At 41.7% G+C, this 19,907-nt stretch overlaps 2 protein-coding genes and 1 long non-coding RNA gene across 4 annotated transcripts; 2 read left to right on the top strand and 1 right to left on the bottom strand.

The window, feature by feature from the left end:
- Positions 1–3,528: 3,528 nt before the first annotated feature.
- Positions 3,529–7,156, top strand: LOC139636909 (GTP-binding protein Rhes-like). The gene has a single exon (XM_071505325.1). The coding sequence runs from the start codon at positions 4,437–4,439 to the stop codon at positions 5,061–5,063; it is 627 nt and encodes a 208-aa protein (XP_071361426.1). The 5' UTR covers positions 3,529–4,436; the 3' UTR covers positions 5,064–7,156.
- A 211-nt stretch (positions 7,157–7,367) lies between these two features.
- LOC139636412 (uncharacterized) lies at positions 7,368–9,458 on the top strand. The gene is made up of 2 exons (XR_011694396.1): positions 7,368–7,486; positions 8,888–9,458. It is a non-coding gene; the product is annotated as an uncharacterized lncRNA (long non-coding RNA).
- LOC139636410 (phosphoribosyl pyrophosphate synthase-associated protein 1-like) lies at positions 8,577–19,367 on the bottom strand. 2 transcript variants are annotated; one of them, XM_071504477.1, is made up of 11 exons: positions 18,819–19,367; positions 16,477–16,529; positions 16,274–16,340; positions 15,068–15,240; positions 14,384–14,499; positions 14,189–14,244; positions 13,843–13,988; positions 12,870–12,914; positions 10,654–10,724; positions 9,890–10,036; positions 8,577–9,072 (listed from the first exon to the last, which is right to left on the bottom strand). In XM_071504477.1, exons 1-11 carry the CDS (start codon positions 18,974–18,976, stop codon positions 8,914–8,916), a joined length of 1,191 nt encoding a protein of 396 aa, XP_071360578.1. In that variant the 5' UTR covers positions 18,977–19,367; the 3' UTR covers positions 8,577–8,913. The 2 variants fall into 2 exon arrangements, with proteins under 2 accessions (XP_071360578.1, XP_071360579.1); XM_071504478.1 differs by lacking the exon at positions 12,870–12,914 and having other exon boundaries at positions 18,819–19,365.
- Positions 19,368–19,907: the final 540 nt, after the last annotated feature.

Below are 19,907 nucleotides of genomic sequence, written 5' to 3'. Positions count from 1 at the left end.
TCCTGTTATCAAGTGTCTTTGTGTATCCAAACCTTCATATATACATATACATACATATATATATATATTAGAGCTCGTTGTTGTCCAAAAACCATTAAAACACAGCAGTGATGATGAACATGGGCAGTGTGTGTTTATCATGAGTCAATCCCACACACACACCTCCTGTCGTAAACGCTCAGTAGAAACCAAATGTGTATTAATCTGTGGCAGAAAACAAAAATGCACATTTGACTCCTGTTTGCGTAACATTTGACACAAACTACAGTCCCCATCTGGTTTAGCCTCTGTTGAAATTTAACTGTATATTTATGAGATGTTTTTAAATATTAAAATCTTCAGTAAGAACAAATAGGCTACGGGCTGAGTGGCACAGGAAAGGCAGGAGTTGTACAGCTTTGTGACTAAAGCCTTGTTGGTTCTGTCTCAACAATAAGTAAAAAGTAATAAGTTTAGGTTTGAGGAGAAGGTGTCGTCTATGGTTTCATCATATTACAACGTTCCCTTTGCACCTGCAACAAAACACCTCCAGTCCTTGAAAGAGCAGCTATAGGGAGAGGATCCTTCAGTAGCACTGAAGGTTGATTCACATGTAGGGCAACATTTATATTTGGCATCTGTCACATTTCCACAGCATCATCTTCGTGGCATCATCTTGACTGGATGACAGTGCCGTGCACGTTTCCACAGGAAGACAGACACAGAAAATCAGACCGGGGGGCCAAGACGCAGGCCACTTTCCATCAGTACACAGACACAGGGCCCCTGCTCCTCCTTGGTAATACACAAGGGCTCATAGCCACCAGGAAATCTTTTTCCAATAAAGACACTAAAAACTAATCAAAATGAACTTTTTTCTGTCTGAAAAACAGAAGTGGGACCAGTGTAGAAAAATCTGTTCCTCAGGCAGTTATGTTTTATTTTTTCCCAAATCACGTGGTCAGTGTGATTTTGCCAGTCAGGAACTGAACACAGACTGGAGAAGGAAGCACAAGCAACCAGGTTGGAAGGAATAGGAATTCACTTTGAATGTGCATAAAAAAGGACACACACACTGAAGGACCATGACACGGCTCATAAAAGCAGCCTGTTGAATACGCACTGAAAACTGAACATGTCAACTAAACAGATAAACGAAGTGAGGATAAAAATCATAGATAAAGGACCAGGAAATTCTTAGAAAATGCAAAAGTATACAGCAGCGTTTCCTCTCAACACATCAGAGCCGAACATTTGTTTTAGTCCAACAGCCAACGAATGCCATCTGGTCATTATCATCACCACAGGGCAGCATGACCGCAAATAGAAATACAAGAAAAGTGCTGCGGATATGAGACATAATGACACGTGACGCCAGTACACAACAAAACATCCAGTGGCCACAGATGGGAGCTCCATTTCTCACTTACACTCTTCATGGTGCAGATTTTAGTATGTATGGGTTCAGTTTCTTCTATATTATATTTTTGTGGAATTCTTCCATTTACCAGTTGGATATCAGGGTATACAGTACGACATAATAGGCCTGTTGTCTAATAACATTAACCATGTCTCTGTCTCATTCATGTGTCCCAGTAACTCATGTCAGTGTGACTGAGAACCTGAAACAGAAACAGCTAAATGGAATTCAGCCGTCATTCAATATATTATTTATATGTCAAACTGCCTGTGACTCAACGCTTCACTGTAATTATTACGATTCAGTGAGTTTCGTTTAAATTTTGCCATTTTTATTCTCATGTATCAACTTTCCCTTTAACTGCTAAATGTACTTAAAAATTGAATACAAATACTCTTAATGCAGCGCGACCACTTTCATATCTGTATTTCTTCCTGTACTTTCCTGCATATGCTATAGTTTAATGTGCTGTTTAATGTGGGCACTGTATTTCCATACATAATATTTTGTAAGATGATCATATGTGTATATGTCACGCTTCAGTTCACCATTCACTCATTTACTTCATTTGAGTGTTTGACCTTCACACAGTCTTAAAGCCTTCAGCGCTTAGAAAGGACTTTTCAGTGAACTAAGTCTTGTGTCCAGCAGTTAAACTTTAAAATGAAACATATCTGCACATATTCTGGACTTTTCAATGAGGCAAAAGGAGCAGATGTGATTTTATTAACTTTTGATGCAAATTATTATTCAAAGCAGATCATTTTTAGTTTTAAATATATGTCTGTGTATGTATGTATAAATACCAAATAAACTTCCCTCTGAAATGTAGTGGAGAAGAAGTAAAAGTATGTAAGATGGAAAGTAGAGCACAAATAGTTCAGTACTTCTCATGTACTTCACAACGGAGCCATAAAGGCAGAAACTGTAGCCACACTGAGATACAGTCTCAGTTACTGTGTCATTTTGGAGCCCTGAGGAGCAAGGATGTGTTTCTTCACCAGCGTCAGGAAAATCTGATGAGAAGTGTCAGCAGCTGAGAAACCCTGACTTTAACTCCCCAGCAGTGACTGCAGCCATTAACGTTTCTCCCACTGTGTGTCAGGACAGAGGAAGTCCACAGTTAGTATTCCCACAGTGCTTCGCTCTGCTCCACTGCCCGTCAGGTACAGCAGCCCCCTGGGGAGGCTGTTGCATGAGTGAATATTAAAAGTGTGCATTCAACAGACGGTGGGAGGGGTTACAGTCTTCCCTGGGGCTTATCATAGTTCCACGCTGTTGCCTAACCTAACAAGGCGGGGACAGTCACAGTCTGAGAGACGACGCCATCTCAGGGGAAATTTAGGAGGATCACGAGTCAGGCTCACTCCTCTATAACAAACTCTGGCAAAGTGGAAGCTGCCAGTTACAGGCAACGCATCATATATAATTGGACACTGAGGACGGCTGAAGGTGATTCACACAGTCATGCATTGCCATGTGTGACTGCACTGATCTATAAGCTGCTCTCCCAAGAGTTCTGCTCAGTGTCATCAGCTCAAGGACAGTTTGCAAAGGCATTTTTCACTTATTCAGAATTAACACCACAGGAAGAAAATCCTGGAATCACACAGTTTAGCTCAGGCTTCAGTTCTGCTGCCAGGTTCCACCCAAAGACCAAGACGGTGCACGTCACTCCGGTTCTTGGATCTCTGCTCTGTGTGTCCAAGAACTGAGCAGTGAAAACCAAACTACGTTTCTGATCTGCTGCTGTGTTGTTAACCATCCACACCCCTCAGGTCATCTGGGGCAAAACCTGGAGAAATGTCTGAAACAAAGTCCTCAAAAAAGAGGTCTGCTCAAACACAGACTTCATTTAAAAATTGAAGCTTAAAAATTCTGTGTTTGCAAACCCTTCATTCACATCTTACCCTGGACTGTAATTAAAAAAAAATCTGTTCATTCTGTTTTATTCAGTTTAATCTCAATTATATCTTCTTTTTTATTTTACCCTTTTAAAAGCCATCGTATCTTTTAATATTTGCCTTTATCTGCCACCTTTTAAAAAGGTGCTATGCAAATAAACTTTCCTGTGCTTTTCATTCCAAGATTGATAATTTGGGGCCATTGTTATAACATTTGAATATAGGGAATAAGGCGATATAAATAGAATTACAGAGAAATCTATAGTGTGTTTTTCTAAAAAGGAAAATGACCTTCAGAATAATCCAAACATGAGTTTAATAAACCAGCAGGTTCTCTGTTCACATCATGTTGCATCTTATCACAAATGTGACCACTATGTAAATTTCATTTATCAGTCTTTTGTAGGTGGTTGTACTCATTTGTGGTGCGGGAAAAAAAAAGATATCCAGGAAGTAAATAAAACACCACAGGAAGTTAATCAGCCACAACAGGCAGGAAAACACCACAACATCAGTAACAGCAGTGTCCAGATTCCGATCTCCCTCACAAAGCCTGAATAAAAGGTTATTTAAAGATAGTTTCTGATGCTCGGGTCCATGTCTGCATGTCTCCTTACAGGGACGTAAGAACAATGGGCAGATGATGTCTCCCCTCTGAGGTTCTCTGTGACCACCTGCAGGCACAATCAGGACCCTACTCAAACACCGTTTTCCACGCTCTGCTTGCTGTTTATTCGCTTTCACCTCCTTTCTCCTGCTGAATTGACTGATTTGCATGCTCTGCCGTCATTGGCTGCCTGCATGCCACACTTCAACAGGCTGCCTCCTGCTGATTGGTTGCAACCGCACGAGGGCATGGAAGCTCTCTCACCAAAACAGGCATAAAAGGCAGAGTGTGGTGGGATCACAGACACAGCGCAGCACTCAATAAGCAACGAGCCAGGAAAGAAGCTCAAGACTCACAAGAAACTGCTGAAGGGGAGATTTTAAAGGAAAATTATTTATGAAGGTAGAAGTGACAGAGCTGAAATTTGCAGTGTTGACTTAACAGCAGTATTAACCACAAAGTGTGAGTTTTTGGGACATTTACTTTTATTTTTCTTATTCATTTTGACCAAAAACCAAAAGCCAGCATGTCCCTGGAGGTGAAGGAGAAGACCCAGGTGCGTCTAGTATTTCTGGGGGCAGCAGGAGTGGGCAAGACAGCTCTGATCCGACGCTTCCTCCAAGACACATTCGAGCCCAAACACCGGCGCACAGTGGAGGAGCTGCACAGTAAGGAGTATGACATCGGCGGGGTCAAGGTCACAGTGGAGATCCTGGACACCAGCGGCAGCTACTCCTTCCCTGCCATGCGCAAGCTCTCCATCCAAAACAGTGACGCCTTTGCACTGGTGTACGCCGTGGATGACCCTGAGTCACTCGAGGCTGTGAAGAGCCTGCGAGACGAGATCCTGGAGATCAAGGAAGACAAGTACACACCCATTGTGGTGGTGGGGAACAAGGTGGACCGGGAGGAGGAGCGGCAGGTGTCCAGCGAGGATGTGCTGTCGACCGTAGAGCTGGACTGGAACAACAGTTACCTGGAAGCTTCGGCGAAGGAGAACGCCAACGTGGTGGAGGTGTTCAAGGAGCTGCTGCAGCAGGCGAACCTTCCCAGCCGCCTCAGCCCCGCGCTACGCAGACGCAGGGAGACCTTTCCCAAAGACACCGACTTCCGGCCACCCATGAACAAGACCAACAGTTGTATTCTGTCGTAAGGACAGAGGAGTTTTAAATGAAGGGACATCAGATGAGAACATGGGGGGGGTTTGTTGTGAAGCACGTTGCTGCTGGACAGAGAGAGAGAGAAAAGTCTGGGCTTCAGTCAGTGTTGGTGTAAAGTGATTGTGATCTGGACCAACAGAGACACTTTGAAGTTCACAGCTGAGAGGAAAAGAGACTGAGGAGCAGAACGGTGTGAAGACTGACCTGAAACAGACTGCTGCCTGAAAAATGACCAACCTGAAGGAAGACACATGAACTACTCAGTTGTTTACTTGATGTAATGTTGTTGCTGCTTATTTGGTGACATGCTGCCGGTGTTTAGATCAATGTAGAGCTTTTGAATTTTAAATTGAAATGTTCACTTACGTCAAGGTATTTGGCCGGTTGCTAATAGACTGTTTTCTGAGAGGAAGTGTGTATATATGTTGTGGTTTGTGCAAAACTTGTATCTCTCATGTAAATTGTTTTACTTATTCACCTGTAGCACCTGATAATGTTTACAATTTGCCATTAAGCATGTCATAAATCTTATTTTAAAAAAAGAAAAAGTGGTGAAATGCAAATGTAAACTGTAAATGCACTTTTCATTTTGAAATGACCATCAAAAAAATTATGTTTTTAGGTTCTTTTTTTATAATTCATTCTTTTTTATAATTACATTCTCTCACAAATGTTATCACTTTGCTGTACAAATGTAAGTGGAACGTGGATCTAAATGTGTAATAAAAGATAAAACGTGAAATTTGTTGTGTGAAATTGTTGATGTTAATGCAGCTTGAGATGATCATGAAGAAACAAGTTTACTTTTAGAAATAATATGTAAGGGACTAAGTTATTGAAGGCAAATAATAAATTCTCCATCAATTAAAGTACTCCTCGGGAAAGTGCCAGTACATAGAAATTAATGAACAAACACACATTTATACATAAAGGTTATATACCGTCTAATAGCCATTTAGTGCTGTATTGTAGGACTGCTTCCATTTTTACAATTACTTGGTGAATTTAATATTTGGTTATGATCCTTCTTCTGCCTTCTTGGGCTCAGTAAATCTGTCACTTTCAGCGTGAAGCTTCGACAGACTTGATGTCTTTTCAGGCAGAAATTATGACCCAACAATAGGAAGCAATAAATAATCTAAATCTCTGACTGTGAAATATGTAACAGCGCTGGCAGCGTGCACATCGTACAGAAGCGTGAATACTGATTGTGGGTGTGGTCCCACCCCCAGGTCACACTGAGTTTCACCCACGGACTCTGAAAATGGGACAAAAGTAAGTCAACTAAACGTGTTCTCCACGCTGTTCTTGTTTCTGTAGGTATTCAAGTTATTGCAACGAGTGACTCAAACTATTAAATCAACGTGTACAGTGAACTGAAACTGAAAAGTGAAAGAAAATGCAAGATTGAGGCTGAGCTCCAGATTTCTCCGCCCGCTGCATCCAACAGCATTTTTAAATCTTTGTCGCCATCTGTTGGTGCCAAACACACAAGCCATCCAGTGTGAAACCCCTGAGTCCATCAGTGTCTCCAATGAGGCTTCAACCTAAAACTGTGACATAAATCTCAATAAGAGATTCAGTATGTTTGCCTCATGTTCACATGTGGACATTTCATGTTTTTATCACAGTGCTTTTGTGCACGTTCTATATTCCAGTCAGGTAGCACAGACTTCACTGCACTGGGCTCCTGTTGTCCATAGTTTAATAAATTCTGAAGAAACCTATGCTGAAGTTATTGCTCATCAGATGCAACTGGACTGAATGACGCTGCGTATGAGCTCTGTTATGTATTAGAGATGCTTCTCTGAGCCGTTTCATACACTTTAACCTGCAGTGAACAACTTAAACATCTGAGGTAACGTCTCAAATACTTTGCACATCTCTGGAGAATGAGTCCAATGAAAGATGACAGCAAGAGTGACATCCCAATTAATGAGGAGTAAACACTAACTGGCCCCGGGCCCTGAGGGGCCAGCTGTCAAAGTTAAGCAAAACTAAATGCAAAACAACCGACTTTGAGCATCACAGTACAAACAGTTCTCCTGTCTGACCAGTCGACTAAATGGATCATTGTGCAGTTCCTGAAAAAGCTGTGCACGGTTCCCCTAAACACAACCTGCCAAGCGGAGACCGTTGTAGCGCTCAGGTCCAAGTCAGCCCCCCCACCCCCCCACACCCCCCACCCACCCCACCCACCTCACTCCATCAGATTAGACTGAACTAAGTTTCCTGTTTTAATTTGAGGAAGTGGCCAAGTAAACGTTTGTGGGCAGTTCCTCTTTCAGTCCACATTTAAACATGCTTCCGCACTGAGCTCTCGTTCATTTGCGAAGGGACGGAGTCCTGGCAGCTTCACTGTCATGCAGGTGTGTGGATTTGACATCTCCGAAGGCAGAGTTCTACCTTAAATTGGGTATGAGGGGGATATTTGACGACTTCAGAATAGCCATTTTACATAGAGCAGCTTCATCTTAGCATTGTTTTTATTAGCATTCAATGGTCAGATTTTAGCTGCAGTGAGACAGGCCATTCATATAGTTTTGATTCAGTTTCTCAGACGTCAGACGTCTTCGCCCCTGGACTTGGTCAAAGCTCCTCAGCAGATTAAAGCGACTCTGAGGCGTTTAGAACAAGTTCAGGGTCCTGGACAGATCACAGCAAAGTTAGAAAACAGTGTAATGACATGTCAGCAGTCTGTGTGTAGTATTCAGGCCTGTTCAGATCACTACAATGCAGTTTTTATGGCTTTTTTTCAGCCTAAGTAACAGAGTAAAAATAACTGTATAATGTGTCACATGCCTATATTTACTCTGCCTGAGCCTTTATAGGTCATGTGTCAATGTGAGAAACACTTGTAAATGAGTCACCTGTTCACAAATCAAAAAAGGGAATTAATATTTTTACAATTTGAATTTACATTTGGAAATGTCGTTAACAGGCTAAATGACAGTGATTTATTTCTGCTACGCCACAGTGACTCCACATGCAGCACATACGTGCTTTAAACTTGAAGTTTTATCTTTCATGTAGTTACTTTCGGAAGCAAATGAAGATTTTTTTCCTTTTCATGTTAGATATGTTATGATCACAGCAGGAATTATATAAAAAAAAAAAACAACAAAAAAAAACATGTTGCAATAATTAAATCTGAGTACTCACTTGTGAGTCGGGGCTCTTTGGTACAAACCCTAAAAGCTTTACAATGAGCTTTTTCATCTGAACACTGCGGTGTGACATTTCTCACTTTTCCATGCTTCATGAAGCAAGCGGCCTCAGCTGTGACTGAAACCGCTACTGAAAGTTTAGGTTCAGGTGCAAAGTCGCTGTACTGTACATTTCTGACAGTTCCAGATATTTTTTCACACTTCCACTGCAAAATGCAAACCATAGCAGCTCTTCATGATGCCAGCTGTGGCACTGTGCTACTTATATTCACTTACTCAAGTATATCCAGACTTTTACCATTTTAAATGGACAAGGTTAAAAAATAATGACAACTTTACTAAGTTTTATTTGCCATTTTATTTCTATCTGCACGATACATGATGTTGTGTTTTTCATGTCTCCAAATGGAGATGTGCATTAGTGAAGTGAAACAGTTTGTATTATCTGTACAGTGTGATTATGTAACATATCAAAGGAATAAAGTAGTTTGAGTTGCTTCATATGTAACGTACAGTAAATTGATCCAGTTTCTGTCGACATGTTTATCAGCAAAACAAGCAGGACTGGAGTAACCTGGATTCTTGGTCCTTTGTGTGTGTGTGTGTGTGTGTGTGTGTGTGTGTTAATGCATTTTTCTGTGTGTGTGCAGGAATGTAAGTGTATGAGTGTGCTGCCTCAGTCATCCACAGCGATGTTGCGGAACAGATAGGCCATGGACTCTCCGTTGTGGATGCGTCGGATGGCCTCAGCCAGGATCATACTGACATCCACAGTTTTGATTTTCGGACACTGCAGCTTCTGAACCTCATGAGGAACAGTGTTTGTCACCACCACCTGGAGGCGCACAGGGAACAGCGTTTCTATTATTTTATAAATCTGTAACTCTAGACATTAGCATGTGATTGGTGGAACATAATCTGGGAATAACTGAGACAGGACAAATGCCACATGGAAATGATGTTACCTCAACTAAGATACCTTTAGATTTAATAAGTGAAAACGTCACTATCATTCCCCAGTAATCACAGCCAGTCCTCACTGTGTCTTACCAGCACAGTTGCTGAGAGGCTGAATTCAGGGGAAAAAGTACCTAAAACCCTGTGACAAGGTTCATAATAAATACACACAGATGAGAGCCAATGCATATGCAAACAGGATGTCACACTGTGTGAGTGTGAGTGTTATAAAAAAAAAAGTGCTAATAAAATGTCTTTTGTGGTGTTTTTTTTTTTTTTAACATTCATGCTTCTCCCGCTTCGTATCTCCACTACACATTAGCCATAAAGAGGAGACATAACAAGTCTGACAGAGTGAACCTAAACAAATATGGGAGGATCCATCTTTGTTTCAGAAGAGACAAACCAATATGAGCAAACAAGTTAAAGATATTTGCAAAGGTAAACTTTTTTCATTCCAAAGGAGGAAGGTAAAAGGCTCCTGTGATATATTTATAAATGAGCTATGGCAGAAACAAACCACATTAAAGTTTCTGTTATTTCTAAAAAAATAACTGATTAGATCAGTTTAATTTTGACATATTACCCACATTTAACACACACACTTTTTTTTAATGTGCCTTTGAATGTTAACTTTAGAAACATAAGACAGGATGACACATAAGAATTTTTTGAACATCCACAAATGATTCTACCTCATCAATTGCAGACTCCTCTATTAGTCTGGGTGCCTCTGCAGACAGCAGCCCATGTGTAGCCATGATGTAGATCTTGTAGGCTCCTCTCTCCTTCAGGATCTCTGCTGCTGCAACAAAGTCCTCCACGTCATCTATAATGTCATCCTGAGCAGGGACCACAGGGTTCAGGATCACACAGGGATAAAGACCAAGAAGCAAAAACACATAAAACTTAATCTCAACATTAAGGTTTCTATTCTTTTAAGTGAACATATCATGTTGTGAACAATGTTGAGCCCTGAACATGAACATGCCGAGACTTTTTTAATATCTGTAACTTGAGAAGTGGCGTGACTAACATGAATCTGACTGAGCACAGAAAATACCAGAGAGGCGAGGCCCTGCTCTGATACCATGTGATGGCCCTCATTATGGGAAACATCAGCAATGAACTCAGTAACCCCAATAAACCTGTAACAAACTGACAAATGGCCACATGGAAAAGAATCAGTCACATTTCCAGACAAGCAAACTCCTGACCATGTTAAAGGCCCCCTGCCTTTGCCAGTGCATTGATGCATATGTTAGCACATTAAATATTACCTATAGATTAGTGGACCAGTGCGACGCCACTGGCAGGAATGTGTATTGCGCGTGCACAAGGCAAACAAAAAGGGGACCCGCTCATAGAAATGCAGCTCAGTAAAAGGACTGGATTTCTCCTTTTTTTTTTTTTTTTTTTTTTTTTTTTAAGAAATTCACATAAAAACTTGAGTTCTTACAACAATGATGGCAATTCTTCCTCCTACATCTCCGACAACAGTGATAGGTGGCTTCTCCTTCGCCATCATCACTGAAAGACAGATAAAGGAACAGTTTTTTTTTCAGGACAGGAAGTGAGATCTATTCTTCAAACCCCTTGAGTGGATTCTTGAGGCGAGTTAAAAGTAAGGGAGATTTGGTGAGAAAGGATTATATTAAAACCTGCACACATCATGCAAGACAGCTCGACCCCCAACAAGCTTCCATCTACCACAGCACCAACCACGTTAAAGACTGATGAGAATAAGTTCTCTGCAGGCCAAATTTGTGGTTCTGCTGAATTCCGTTGCATGTAACTGCTTTTGGTGTAGCAGTGGATGAGCAAGTGGATGTAGAACTGAACCTCTTTTCAAAACCACAGACCAGGATCGACCATTATTTGTAATCCAATCAAATGCTATTTTTAAGAGATTAGATAATGATGTTATGAAAAGAACAATTTATCTTGGGGTTTATCTATAACCCCCCCCCCCCCCCCCCAAACTGAAGTCCCTCAACCACAATATTCAGATTAAAATGTTAATTAATTGAAGGGATGTCAAGTAATAATCGATCCACGTCTAGAACCCACGACGTCCGACTTGTTGGATCCCCACACGGCAGCCCTGACCACGCCCACAACCTTCTTCCAAACAGCAGCAAGGCCACATTCAGAGGTCAGTCCGACCGATCAGCAAGGCCTCTGCTCAAAAATTACAAATAAACATCATGGTGGTTACATGTTTCTGGGTTGCACAGGAAGCTTTAAACATACATTTGTATCGGTTTCTGAGCCCACAACTCAAACATATAAAATAATTAAGGAAAATAAAACATTATTGTCAGGCCTGGATATTATTGCATTGCATGAGTTTGTTCATATTATGAAATTCATGAACTACAATTTCTACTTCATAATCAACTGTGTGGGAAGTTCTATGTAATTTCACAACCTAAACCTAGTAAGAGGATTAATTAGCATGATTCATTACAGATAAAGCTATTTAATCATATATTGTTTCTCATGCATCCACTGGGTAATTAGGCAGGATAAACAGGTCACATTGATCATGCCCCTGTTGCTCACTTCAGTAATAACTCTTCATTTCATAAGAACCAAAATCATTTCCACTGAGAGGATGTGAGACTGAGGGCTTCCAACAATCATCAGGGACACTCAGGGGAAAACAATATTGGTCCTATGATCCAACATAGAACAATGCAAGTCCCTGTTATCAAAGATAATGAAAAGTATTTTCCCTCCCCCTGACCAAAGAGCTGGCACGAACAGACACATACTGTGACTCATCGAAAGAGAAACTGATTGGCTTCAATAGCAAAGTCTGCTGTGGCCACATCCTTGTATGTAGGGTGGACAAACCTGGAACAGACGTGTTCCAACTGTTTCATTTCCTTATTCATTTGAATTTTCTTCTCAAAAAAAAAGTTCCCTGTCTGATCCATGTCTCTTGTATTTCCACTGTGCTGAAAAGGTAAAATGCTGGCTGAGACAACACATGTGGACAAAGTATTTTATGCCCTAAATTCCTTCTTAGGCTCAGCTGAGGTCAGTGTGTGAAGTAACTTTATTATATATAGACATCATGAATACTGAAGGCAGCTTTTACTTTGCTCAACAAAGAAAAAAGTGCTAACAGTTCTGCTGCACTGGGGTGAGACATGCAGAAACCTGGACATGCAGCGCAGTGAAATACTGCCCCACTGGTTTACAGCATGTGGGGGAATGACCGACCCTCTGCTGCACTGCATGATTTCATCAACTCTATAAACTGTAAAATGTAATGTTGAGGTTTGTGTGTTGTCATTCAGACTCTGGCTGGAGTTATTGCAAAAGCCTCGGCTGGTGGTTCCTACATCAGAAAACTGATTGAAATCCATTCATTCATTAGCTACTGTTACTTATCCTTTGGGCCGTGGGGGCAGCAGCCTGTACCTGCTGACACTCCACAGGTCACATGTTTAGAGGAATTTTTCATCATTGCTGCACAAACTGTACCACACAAGTGTCTTTGCTTATGTTACAGACATAAAACCTCTAATCAGATCATTGCCACTTTAATTCTTGTGTGTCCAGATGTAAAATGAAGTGGAAGCTCTCAGTCACTCATCCCAGTCATTCCATGCAGAGAGAGACAATCAACAGGCAGCAGAATGAATTCAAGCATTATGATCATACTTGGGAGCTCTATCCCAGGGAAAGGGACATGATGTCTGATGCTCGCTGTGGCAGAAGAAAGGATGGAACAAAACATATTAAAACAAACAGAGATTCAACAAACACAGACAAAACATTACACAGCACAAGTGGTGTCCACAGCAAACTCTTCATTGTTGTTCTGAAGAGGAGACGGGATGAGGAGGGAGAGAAATCTGGCTGAGGAAGAAAACAGGTGTGATGTCAGTCACTGCCTGCAGTATTTCACAGCTGACTACAACAACGCCTGAGGCAGGGCTGTGTGTTACTGCAGGGTCAACACAGTCTTCACTCCCATCTTAAGCTGGCCATTTTTAGGCAGCTGAGAGAGAGACTGAAACTGTGAGCAAAGGTCATTCCTGCTACAGGTCTGAACCAAGAGGTGCAACGATCCTATAAAGAATAAGATCGTGATACAAACAACAGCTTTTATGTTTTAATAGTTTAGGGATCTTAACTTTAGATTTAGGATTTGTGTGTTTAGGTCAGGATTCATTTTTCTCACAGTTTGATGATCACACAGCTCAAAGCTCAAGCACTCTGACCCCCCTGCTGGAAATCTGAGCTCTTCCCATCTCCCAAAAAAAAGAGTGAAGTTAGGTTTTTATTGTTGGCCATGTACAGTAACAAAACTTGTTATTATTCAGGTTATTTTATAGGTTGGTTTCCTGTCTGTAGTGGAAACTCTCGGCTGTGGATATGGTCCTCTCTGTGAGCAGTCACCACATTAAATACAAAGATATGAGGAACTCAAAAACACAAGGCACATTCCTGGTGTTTTGGGGAGACAACGCCCCGAGAAAAGCAAGTTTGGAGGAAGATGAACAAATTAACTAAGAGTCAATGTTTTGAACCTAAATCTGTGAATGACTGTCAGAGACTACAGAAAAAAAGACAAAGATGAAACAAGGAAAAACTTTTGAGAGCAGGCTTGTTATCATGTTGTGTGTCTTACATGGCAGCTCCAGACCGGTGTGTCCCGAGGTGGTGCGGAACAAGGGGGGAGAGTTTCGACCATCAGCCATGTCTGACTCTGAATGATGGGCGTCTCCGTGCATCACTGCCAGCCCGAGCCGCAGCCTCTCAGCGTAGGACTGAGCTCTGAGACAGACAGACACGCAGACACACAAGAGTCAAAGAAACTGACAAACACAACACATACAAACGGATACATGGGCGAAAGAGAGCAGACAGGTGTTTGCACAGAAGCTTAAACATACCTGCAAAAACATGAAGCAGTAATATGGAAAGAAAAGGGCAGTAAGAAGACATCGTGAGTAGGAGAGGTGACCTCTTCTTACCTCTTGGCAGCTGAGGGGGATTTCGCAACGATTATGGCATTCCTGTAGTCTGGGATCTGAGGGAAGAGACACATTGTTTTCACTGCTAGAATATTTGACTAAGCTTTGATCATACCAGCAGTAAATATAGTTTAACCTCCGTTTTTGTGTCACTGTGCCAGTTTGGCGCCACATTACTGAGTAACACCCCCTCACCTCCTCCTGGATGTACTGGATGAGGAAGGGGGAAGCTCTGAGGTTGTCAACGGGGAAACTGAAGAAGCCCTGGATTTCCTTCTGGTGGAGGTCCATGGTGATGATGTGAGTGAGCCCTGCGACACCACAGACATGTACACATCAGGTGACGTGGCTTCAGAACTAATTCCTGCAGTGACAGATCTCTCAGGTGTCACATGGCAGAAAAATACATCGTCATGGAAGTTTGTGTGCAGGGATGGATAAACCATAGAAACATTTAGTAAAATGTGAAAACAGATCACTAAAGTGAGTACAAGGTTTTGGCAAATTGGAGTACGACATCCGAAATATGCGTCTCGTGACTAATAGTGTGGAATTGCAGGAACATAAAAACAGTTCTAAGTGATGCAGTTCACAAAGCACAGCCAAGAAAGTGGTGACAAACAAAAGTTAAAACATCAATACATCCCATAATAAATGAATACGTGAGCTGGCTGTTGTGCAATTCCTCTTTGATTGTTAAAGTTCTAACTCAAAACACAACCCCCGGCCTGTCGCAGTAACACACAGGACTTACAGTGTCTAGTTGTACACAGCTTGTCACATTAGTTTATTTCTCTGACCTTAAAGCTGTGTTTTCATTCCATGGGCATAAATGACAAATCAGTAAGGCCAGAGGAAACAAACACACGCTGCCCATACCGGCTTTGGCTAACATGGATGTGAGCAGCTTGCAGACGATGGACCCCCTCTTCCTCATCTTGCACTGCTTGCTGTAAGGAAAGTAGGGAAGGACTCCGATGATGTTCTTGGCGCAGGACGTCTTCAGGGCATAGGCCATAACCAGCAGCTCCATGATGGCCGTGTTGACATCTCTGACAAACAACACATTAATTTAAAGAGGCTACATTAGAAATCATCATGTGACCACAAGCACTGTGCTGGTACACAAACAGTTTGATCCAACGGTCACCCTCATAGGAGAGCCAATCAGTCACAAGGGGATGGTTGCCATTGCTGAACTGAAGGTAAACAATGAACTGGCAGCTTAATGTTTTTTTTTTGTTTTTTTTTTTTTACAAGCTCCTCAGCCCATAAACCACTGTAAATCAAGTCAACAGTGTGTGGTTAACCTGTTTTTATTTCCATGGCCTGGTTTTTGCCACCTGAACAGGCTTTTCCAGTGAGTGCTGAACCAAAAATAACTGTGATGCACTGGCTGCTGCAGATGTAACTGACCAAAAACAAAGACCTAACTACATTATCATCTGCATAACTATAATTAACCAAATATGAATTCTGTTCAAGAAAACACTTCCATGTGAGAAGAGATTTGCTCACAGGACATTTTTAAAATCAACATCTCTCTGGCTAGAAATCAAAACCCTGTACTGTCCAGTGAGATTTTGATCAGCCACCGCTACGGTTGTTATTTTGACAACTTAACAGAGGTGTGGAGCTGTTGGTGTAACAGGACTCTGTATGTGGCCACTTTGGCCTCGACAGCTTGTTGAAACCAGAGATTCCACACAGGCAGGTCAGTGGCCTGCTGGGTCTGTACACACTCAGTGTAACAAACTCAAAAATATGATGCCCCCCTCCTGTGACCTCTGGTTATCTTTCAGAGCACGCCTCTTCTTTGTAGAAAATAACTGATTAACAAAAGTAAAACTTGCCACAAAAGTAAACTTCATTTGGACTTGATGCTGAATGATTTTAGATAAAAAGACAAAACCAGGATCACAGCACACACAGAAGAAATGTTTGACTTGTTTCAGTTAATGGCAAATGCAGTGGACTGGCATAGCCACAGAGAATGTAATACCACTGTAAAAGATAAACTGTGCTGTGATATGATTCTCTGATCATATAAAACATTAAGGCATCAAGAGCATCCTTCTGTCTCACCTGGGAATGGTCTGAATGATGAAGATATCTTGTCCTCGGACAGACTCTTTCACATCCACTCTAGTCTCTACATATAAAAAAAACAACAAAAAAACACATTGTTGTTTAAAGGGCAAAGTCAAGAGAGATGACACTTAACCAGAACTAATCTAAGACATTTGATATGGAAAACAGGGACCTGAGGATACTTTTAGCAGCATTACCTGTATTTGATTCTTGATAAACCACCGACTTGCCCAGTTCCACACCGAGGCGTCTGGAGAAAAACAAACACACACTCCGTTTTATTATTTTTAATCTCTTTGGGTTTTCGAGCGTTGATCAGACATTGCAATGAGCATTTTTTTGTTAAGAAAATAATGGCCAGAGTAATCAATAATAAACAAAATCCTTGTATAACTTTCCAAACTGTGACATGCAAACTTTGCAAGTTTAAGTATCGGTCAGAGTAGGTAAGAAATTTTCAGGCCTGTGGGCTCTGATAACTTCTGGGTGCTGACAGCAGGAGTCATTCCCACTGGTTATAAAAAGCAGTGAACTAAAGGTAGGAAGGTAATTTATTCTTAGGAGTGATTTTTGGGGGAAAAACATGGCAACCATACAAGAAACTTACAAATTTAATGTTCTGTTAAGTTCAGTTCTATAATTGTGACAAGAATCTGTTACCAACCCCTCCCCCCCCCCCAAAAAAAAAAATATCATTAAATCTAAAAGCACTTGGCACAGACCTACACTAAGCTGATAGTAATTTAGTGCATTGCATGACATGAAAGTCTGAACAAGCCCAGGCAAACGCTGATTGGAAACTAAACAGAAACATGACAGCATCTGTTAGAAATAATGAACTTGATGGCTCTTTAAACTTTGAGGACTTGGCTTGGTGACAGTTCGAGGCTCTGCCAGTACAGCTTGCAGGGATCCCGGCAGGCAAGACAAGCCTCTGTCACTGCAACCCCACCCTGTTTACATCACGCAACCTCCTTCCAATATGTGATATATTGCTGTCATTTATATGAATACGGCACATCAAAGCAGACAAAATATATGGGACCTGCCCTTCCAAGTATTCTTGCAGCTGCACAAACTGTTCTCTGTTGGTCCCATTCAGTGAAGAATTACACACAGCCCAGTTATCACATGTGAGTAAACATTCAGTACAGAATTCATTAGCATTAGTTTTTCTGTTGGCTCTTTGTTAACCTTTGCTCCACAAGAAAACTTGACTCGGCTCCTGAAAGGCAACATAATCTCCCTAATAATGTTCTGTTGTTGCCAAACAAGGAAATCTGAGAACTAAGCTCCTGTTCATTGTGGGTAATGCAAGTTGTGCTTGGCTGTCCGAGAAGTCTGCAGGGCGAGGAAAAAACATGGCAGCTCCCTGATTTCAGAAGGCAAAGAAGAAGAGGAGTTATTGGTGTTTGCAGAGATCGGGATTGGTTAGTCGGATACTTTCTGTTGTTCTTGTTTTCATATAGTTCAGATGCATCTTACCTGGTCTCACTTGTTTTTCTACTCAACCAGAATACATTCACATGCCACATTAATTAGCGTCTATTAAAAAATGTCTGGCAACCTGTATAACACCCAGTACGCAGCACCTGTGCCCTGCAGAGCAGTGCATGTTCAGAATGCTCCTTTCATCACAATGATTCTTACCGACAGGTCCTTTGAATCTCCCACACCAGCACCCAGAGGACAAAAACCCAGATTTCTCACCATCAAATCAATCAAACCTGTCATCTTCACTGTAAAATGTTGTGCACAATCTGCACAACATTTAATCTGTGATGATACTTTTAAGGGCAATGACGATTCAGGTAAATAACAAAAAAGACTTAACAAAATGAACAGCCAACATTCAGTGTCCCAAAAGTGACTTCATAAACAATAAATAAATATCAGAGCTTAAGTTTAGAATCAAAGTGTTCAACTAGTTTTAAATCTCATAGCAGGTGTTTAGAAATGACCCTCATCAGTGTACAGGACTGTATGGGCGGTGCAGAGTACTAATGCAAAGCAACATGTCAGTCCAACCACTGCACATAATGGATTTGATGAACTATGAAGTAATTTTAGTTGCAGTTGCCAAAACAGCAGTGCATGTAAAAAAAAAAAAAAAAAAAAAAAAAAAAAAAAAAAAAAGGAAAAAACCTGTTAGAAAGTTGCACTTTGTGAGACAAAGCTGATCGTGTATAATGTAGTAAAATATCACATGTACACTGTGTTTTTTTATACATTATTTTTCTAATTACACTGGTGTCTCTCATCCTCTACTCTGATGCTGTGGACTAAGGTATGTATGATAATATTTTGTGCCATCACATCAGCATCTTGTGGGAAACAGAGGACGTCAGAGTCCTGAGCTGCCCTCTGGTTTTCCCACCGTCAACAGTGAGTGTGTGTGTGTGTGTGTGTGTGTGTGTTTACGGCCTCATTAAACAAAACCACACACACCCTCCCGCCTCAGGTCACCTGCCAGGTGCGCACAGGTAACAAAGGCAGGCCATCCCAGCCTCCCAGGACCCTGCCACAGCTGGACACTCACTCTGTGATCTTCTTGGCCAGCTCGGTGCAGGCGGTGCTGGAGTTGGCAGAAAACACCCGGTAGCCACTTCTGGAGACGTTCATCTTCGCGTACCCGTAGGACAGCTTGGGTGTTTGAGAGACCAGAGACCTGTGACCCCCAAAACGCCTGATGGGCATGTTGCTTTGGGGCAAGCAACCCGCTGTCTGGCCACGTTTCCACTAACTCTTCAAAAAAAATAAAAAATAAAATAATAATTCGTCTGTTAGAAAAACAGTCTCCTCACTAAAACACCAGCTTCCAGGTGTTTTCGAGCGAACCGTGAAGCAGCCGCGGACACAAAGATAACCACGAGCACACGCTCCGCAAGAAACGTGGGGGCAACATCCACCAGCACCGCAACCCGCCTCCACCCCCCCTCCCGCAGCAGATGTGGAGCCGAGCCGTGCGGGCCACTGACTCTTCACCGACCCCGCGACAAACACGCACTTTCTGTTGCGGAACCAGGTCCGAACTCCGCCGCTGACATTCAAATGTGGCTGCTGGAAACTTCTCAGCAATGCGGCCGCAGCGGGAGGAAAAACGGGAGAGAAAAAACGCCCCAGGCCTACGTTCATTGGAAAAGAGAGAGTGATGTTTGAGAGAACCAATCAGACGCTGGATCGGAACAGCAGAGGGCGTGTGTGGTGACATTTTGGCCAATCAGTGCGTGGGATTTGTATGACCTAAATTTAAAGTGGCACGACCTTAAAAAAAAAAAAAAAAAAAAAAAAAAAGATAGAGATATTATAGTAAAAGTTATGATAACACTGTAAAAATACTCATTTACACATAAATCCTGCATTCCAGTTTTACCTGAGCATAAGCACATAGTAGAATCAGTAAAATGCAGCCACTAAGGCAGAATTGCTCCTGTCAAAGTGTTGAAATAATCCTGTATATTGTACATGTCACATCATTGGTGCATTGTTAATGATAATTTAATATGTAGGCAAAATGTGGAGGTGGAGGTTATTTTACTACTAGTACAGGTACTTTGTTCTTGTTCATGTGCATGATTGAGTAAGTGTCCCTCACTGGTTTCCTGGTAAAAAGGAACTTTTCTAGAGT

This window comes from Trachinotus anak, unplaced genomic scaffold (genome assembly GCF_046630095.1).
Source record: "Trachinotus anak isolate AG129_WGS33_773 ecotype Australia unplaced genomic scaffold, CSIRO_AGI_Tana_v1 ptg000019l, whole genome shotgun sequence".
In the NCBI taxonomy this organism is placed as follows: domain Eukaryota; kingdom Metazoa; phylum Chordata; class Actinopteri; order Carangiformes; family Carangidae; genus Trachinotus; species Trachinotus anak.
Note: the sequence above shows the minus strand (reverse complement) of the source record. Positions and strands in the feature narration are given on the sequence as shown.

Bases quoted from the DNA above. Each gene is read 5' to 3' on its own strand.
- LOC139636909 (XM_071505325.1), top strand. From the start codon at position 4,437: ATGTCCCTGGAGGTGAAGGAGAAGACCCAGGTGCGTCTAGTATTTCTG.
- LOC139636410 (XM_071504477.1), bottom strand. From the start codon at position 18,976: ATGCCCATCAGGCGTTTTGGGGGTCACAGGTCTCTGGTCTCTCAAACA. The intron at 10,725-12,869 runs GTATGATCATAA...TCTGTCTTTCAG, and splicing joins CCCTGGGATAGAGCTCCCAA to TGATGATGGCGAAGGAGAAG. The intron at 10,037-10,653 runs GTAAGAACTCAA...GTCCCTGCTCAG, and splicing joins GAAGAATTGCCATCATTGTT to GATGACATTATAGATGACGT.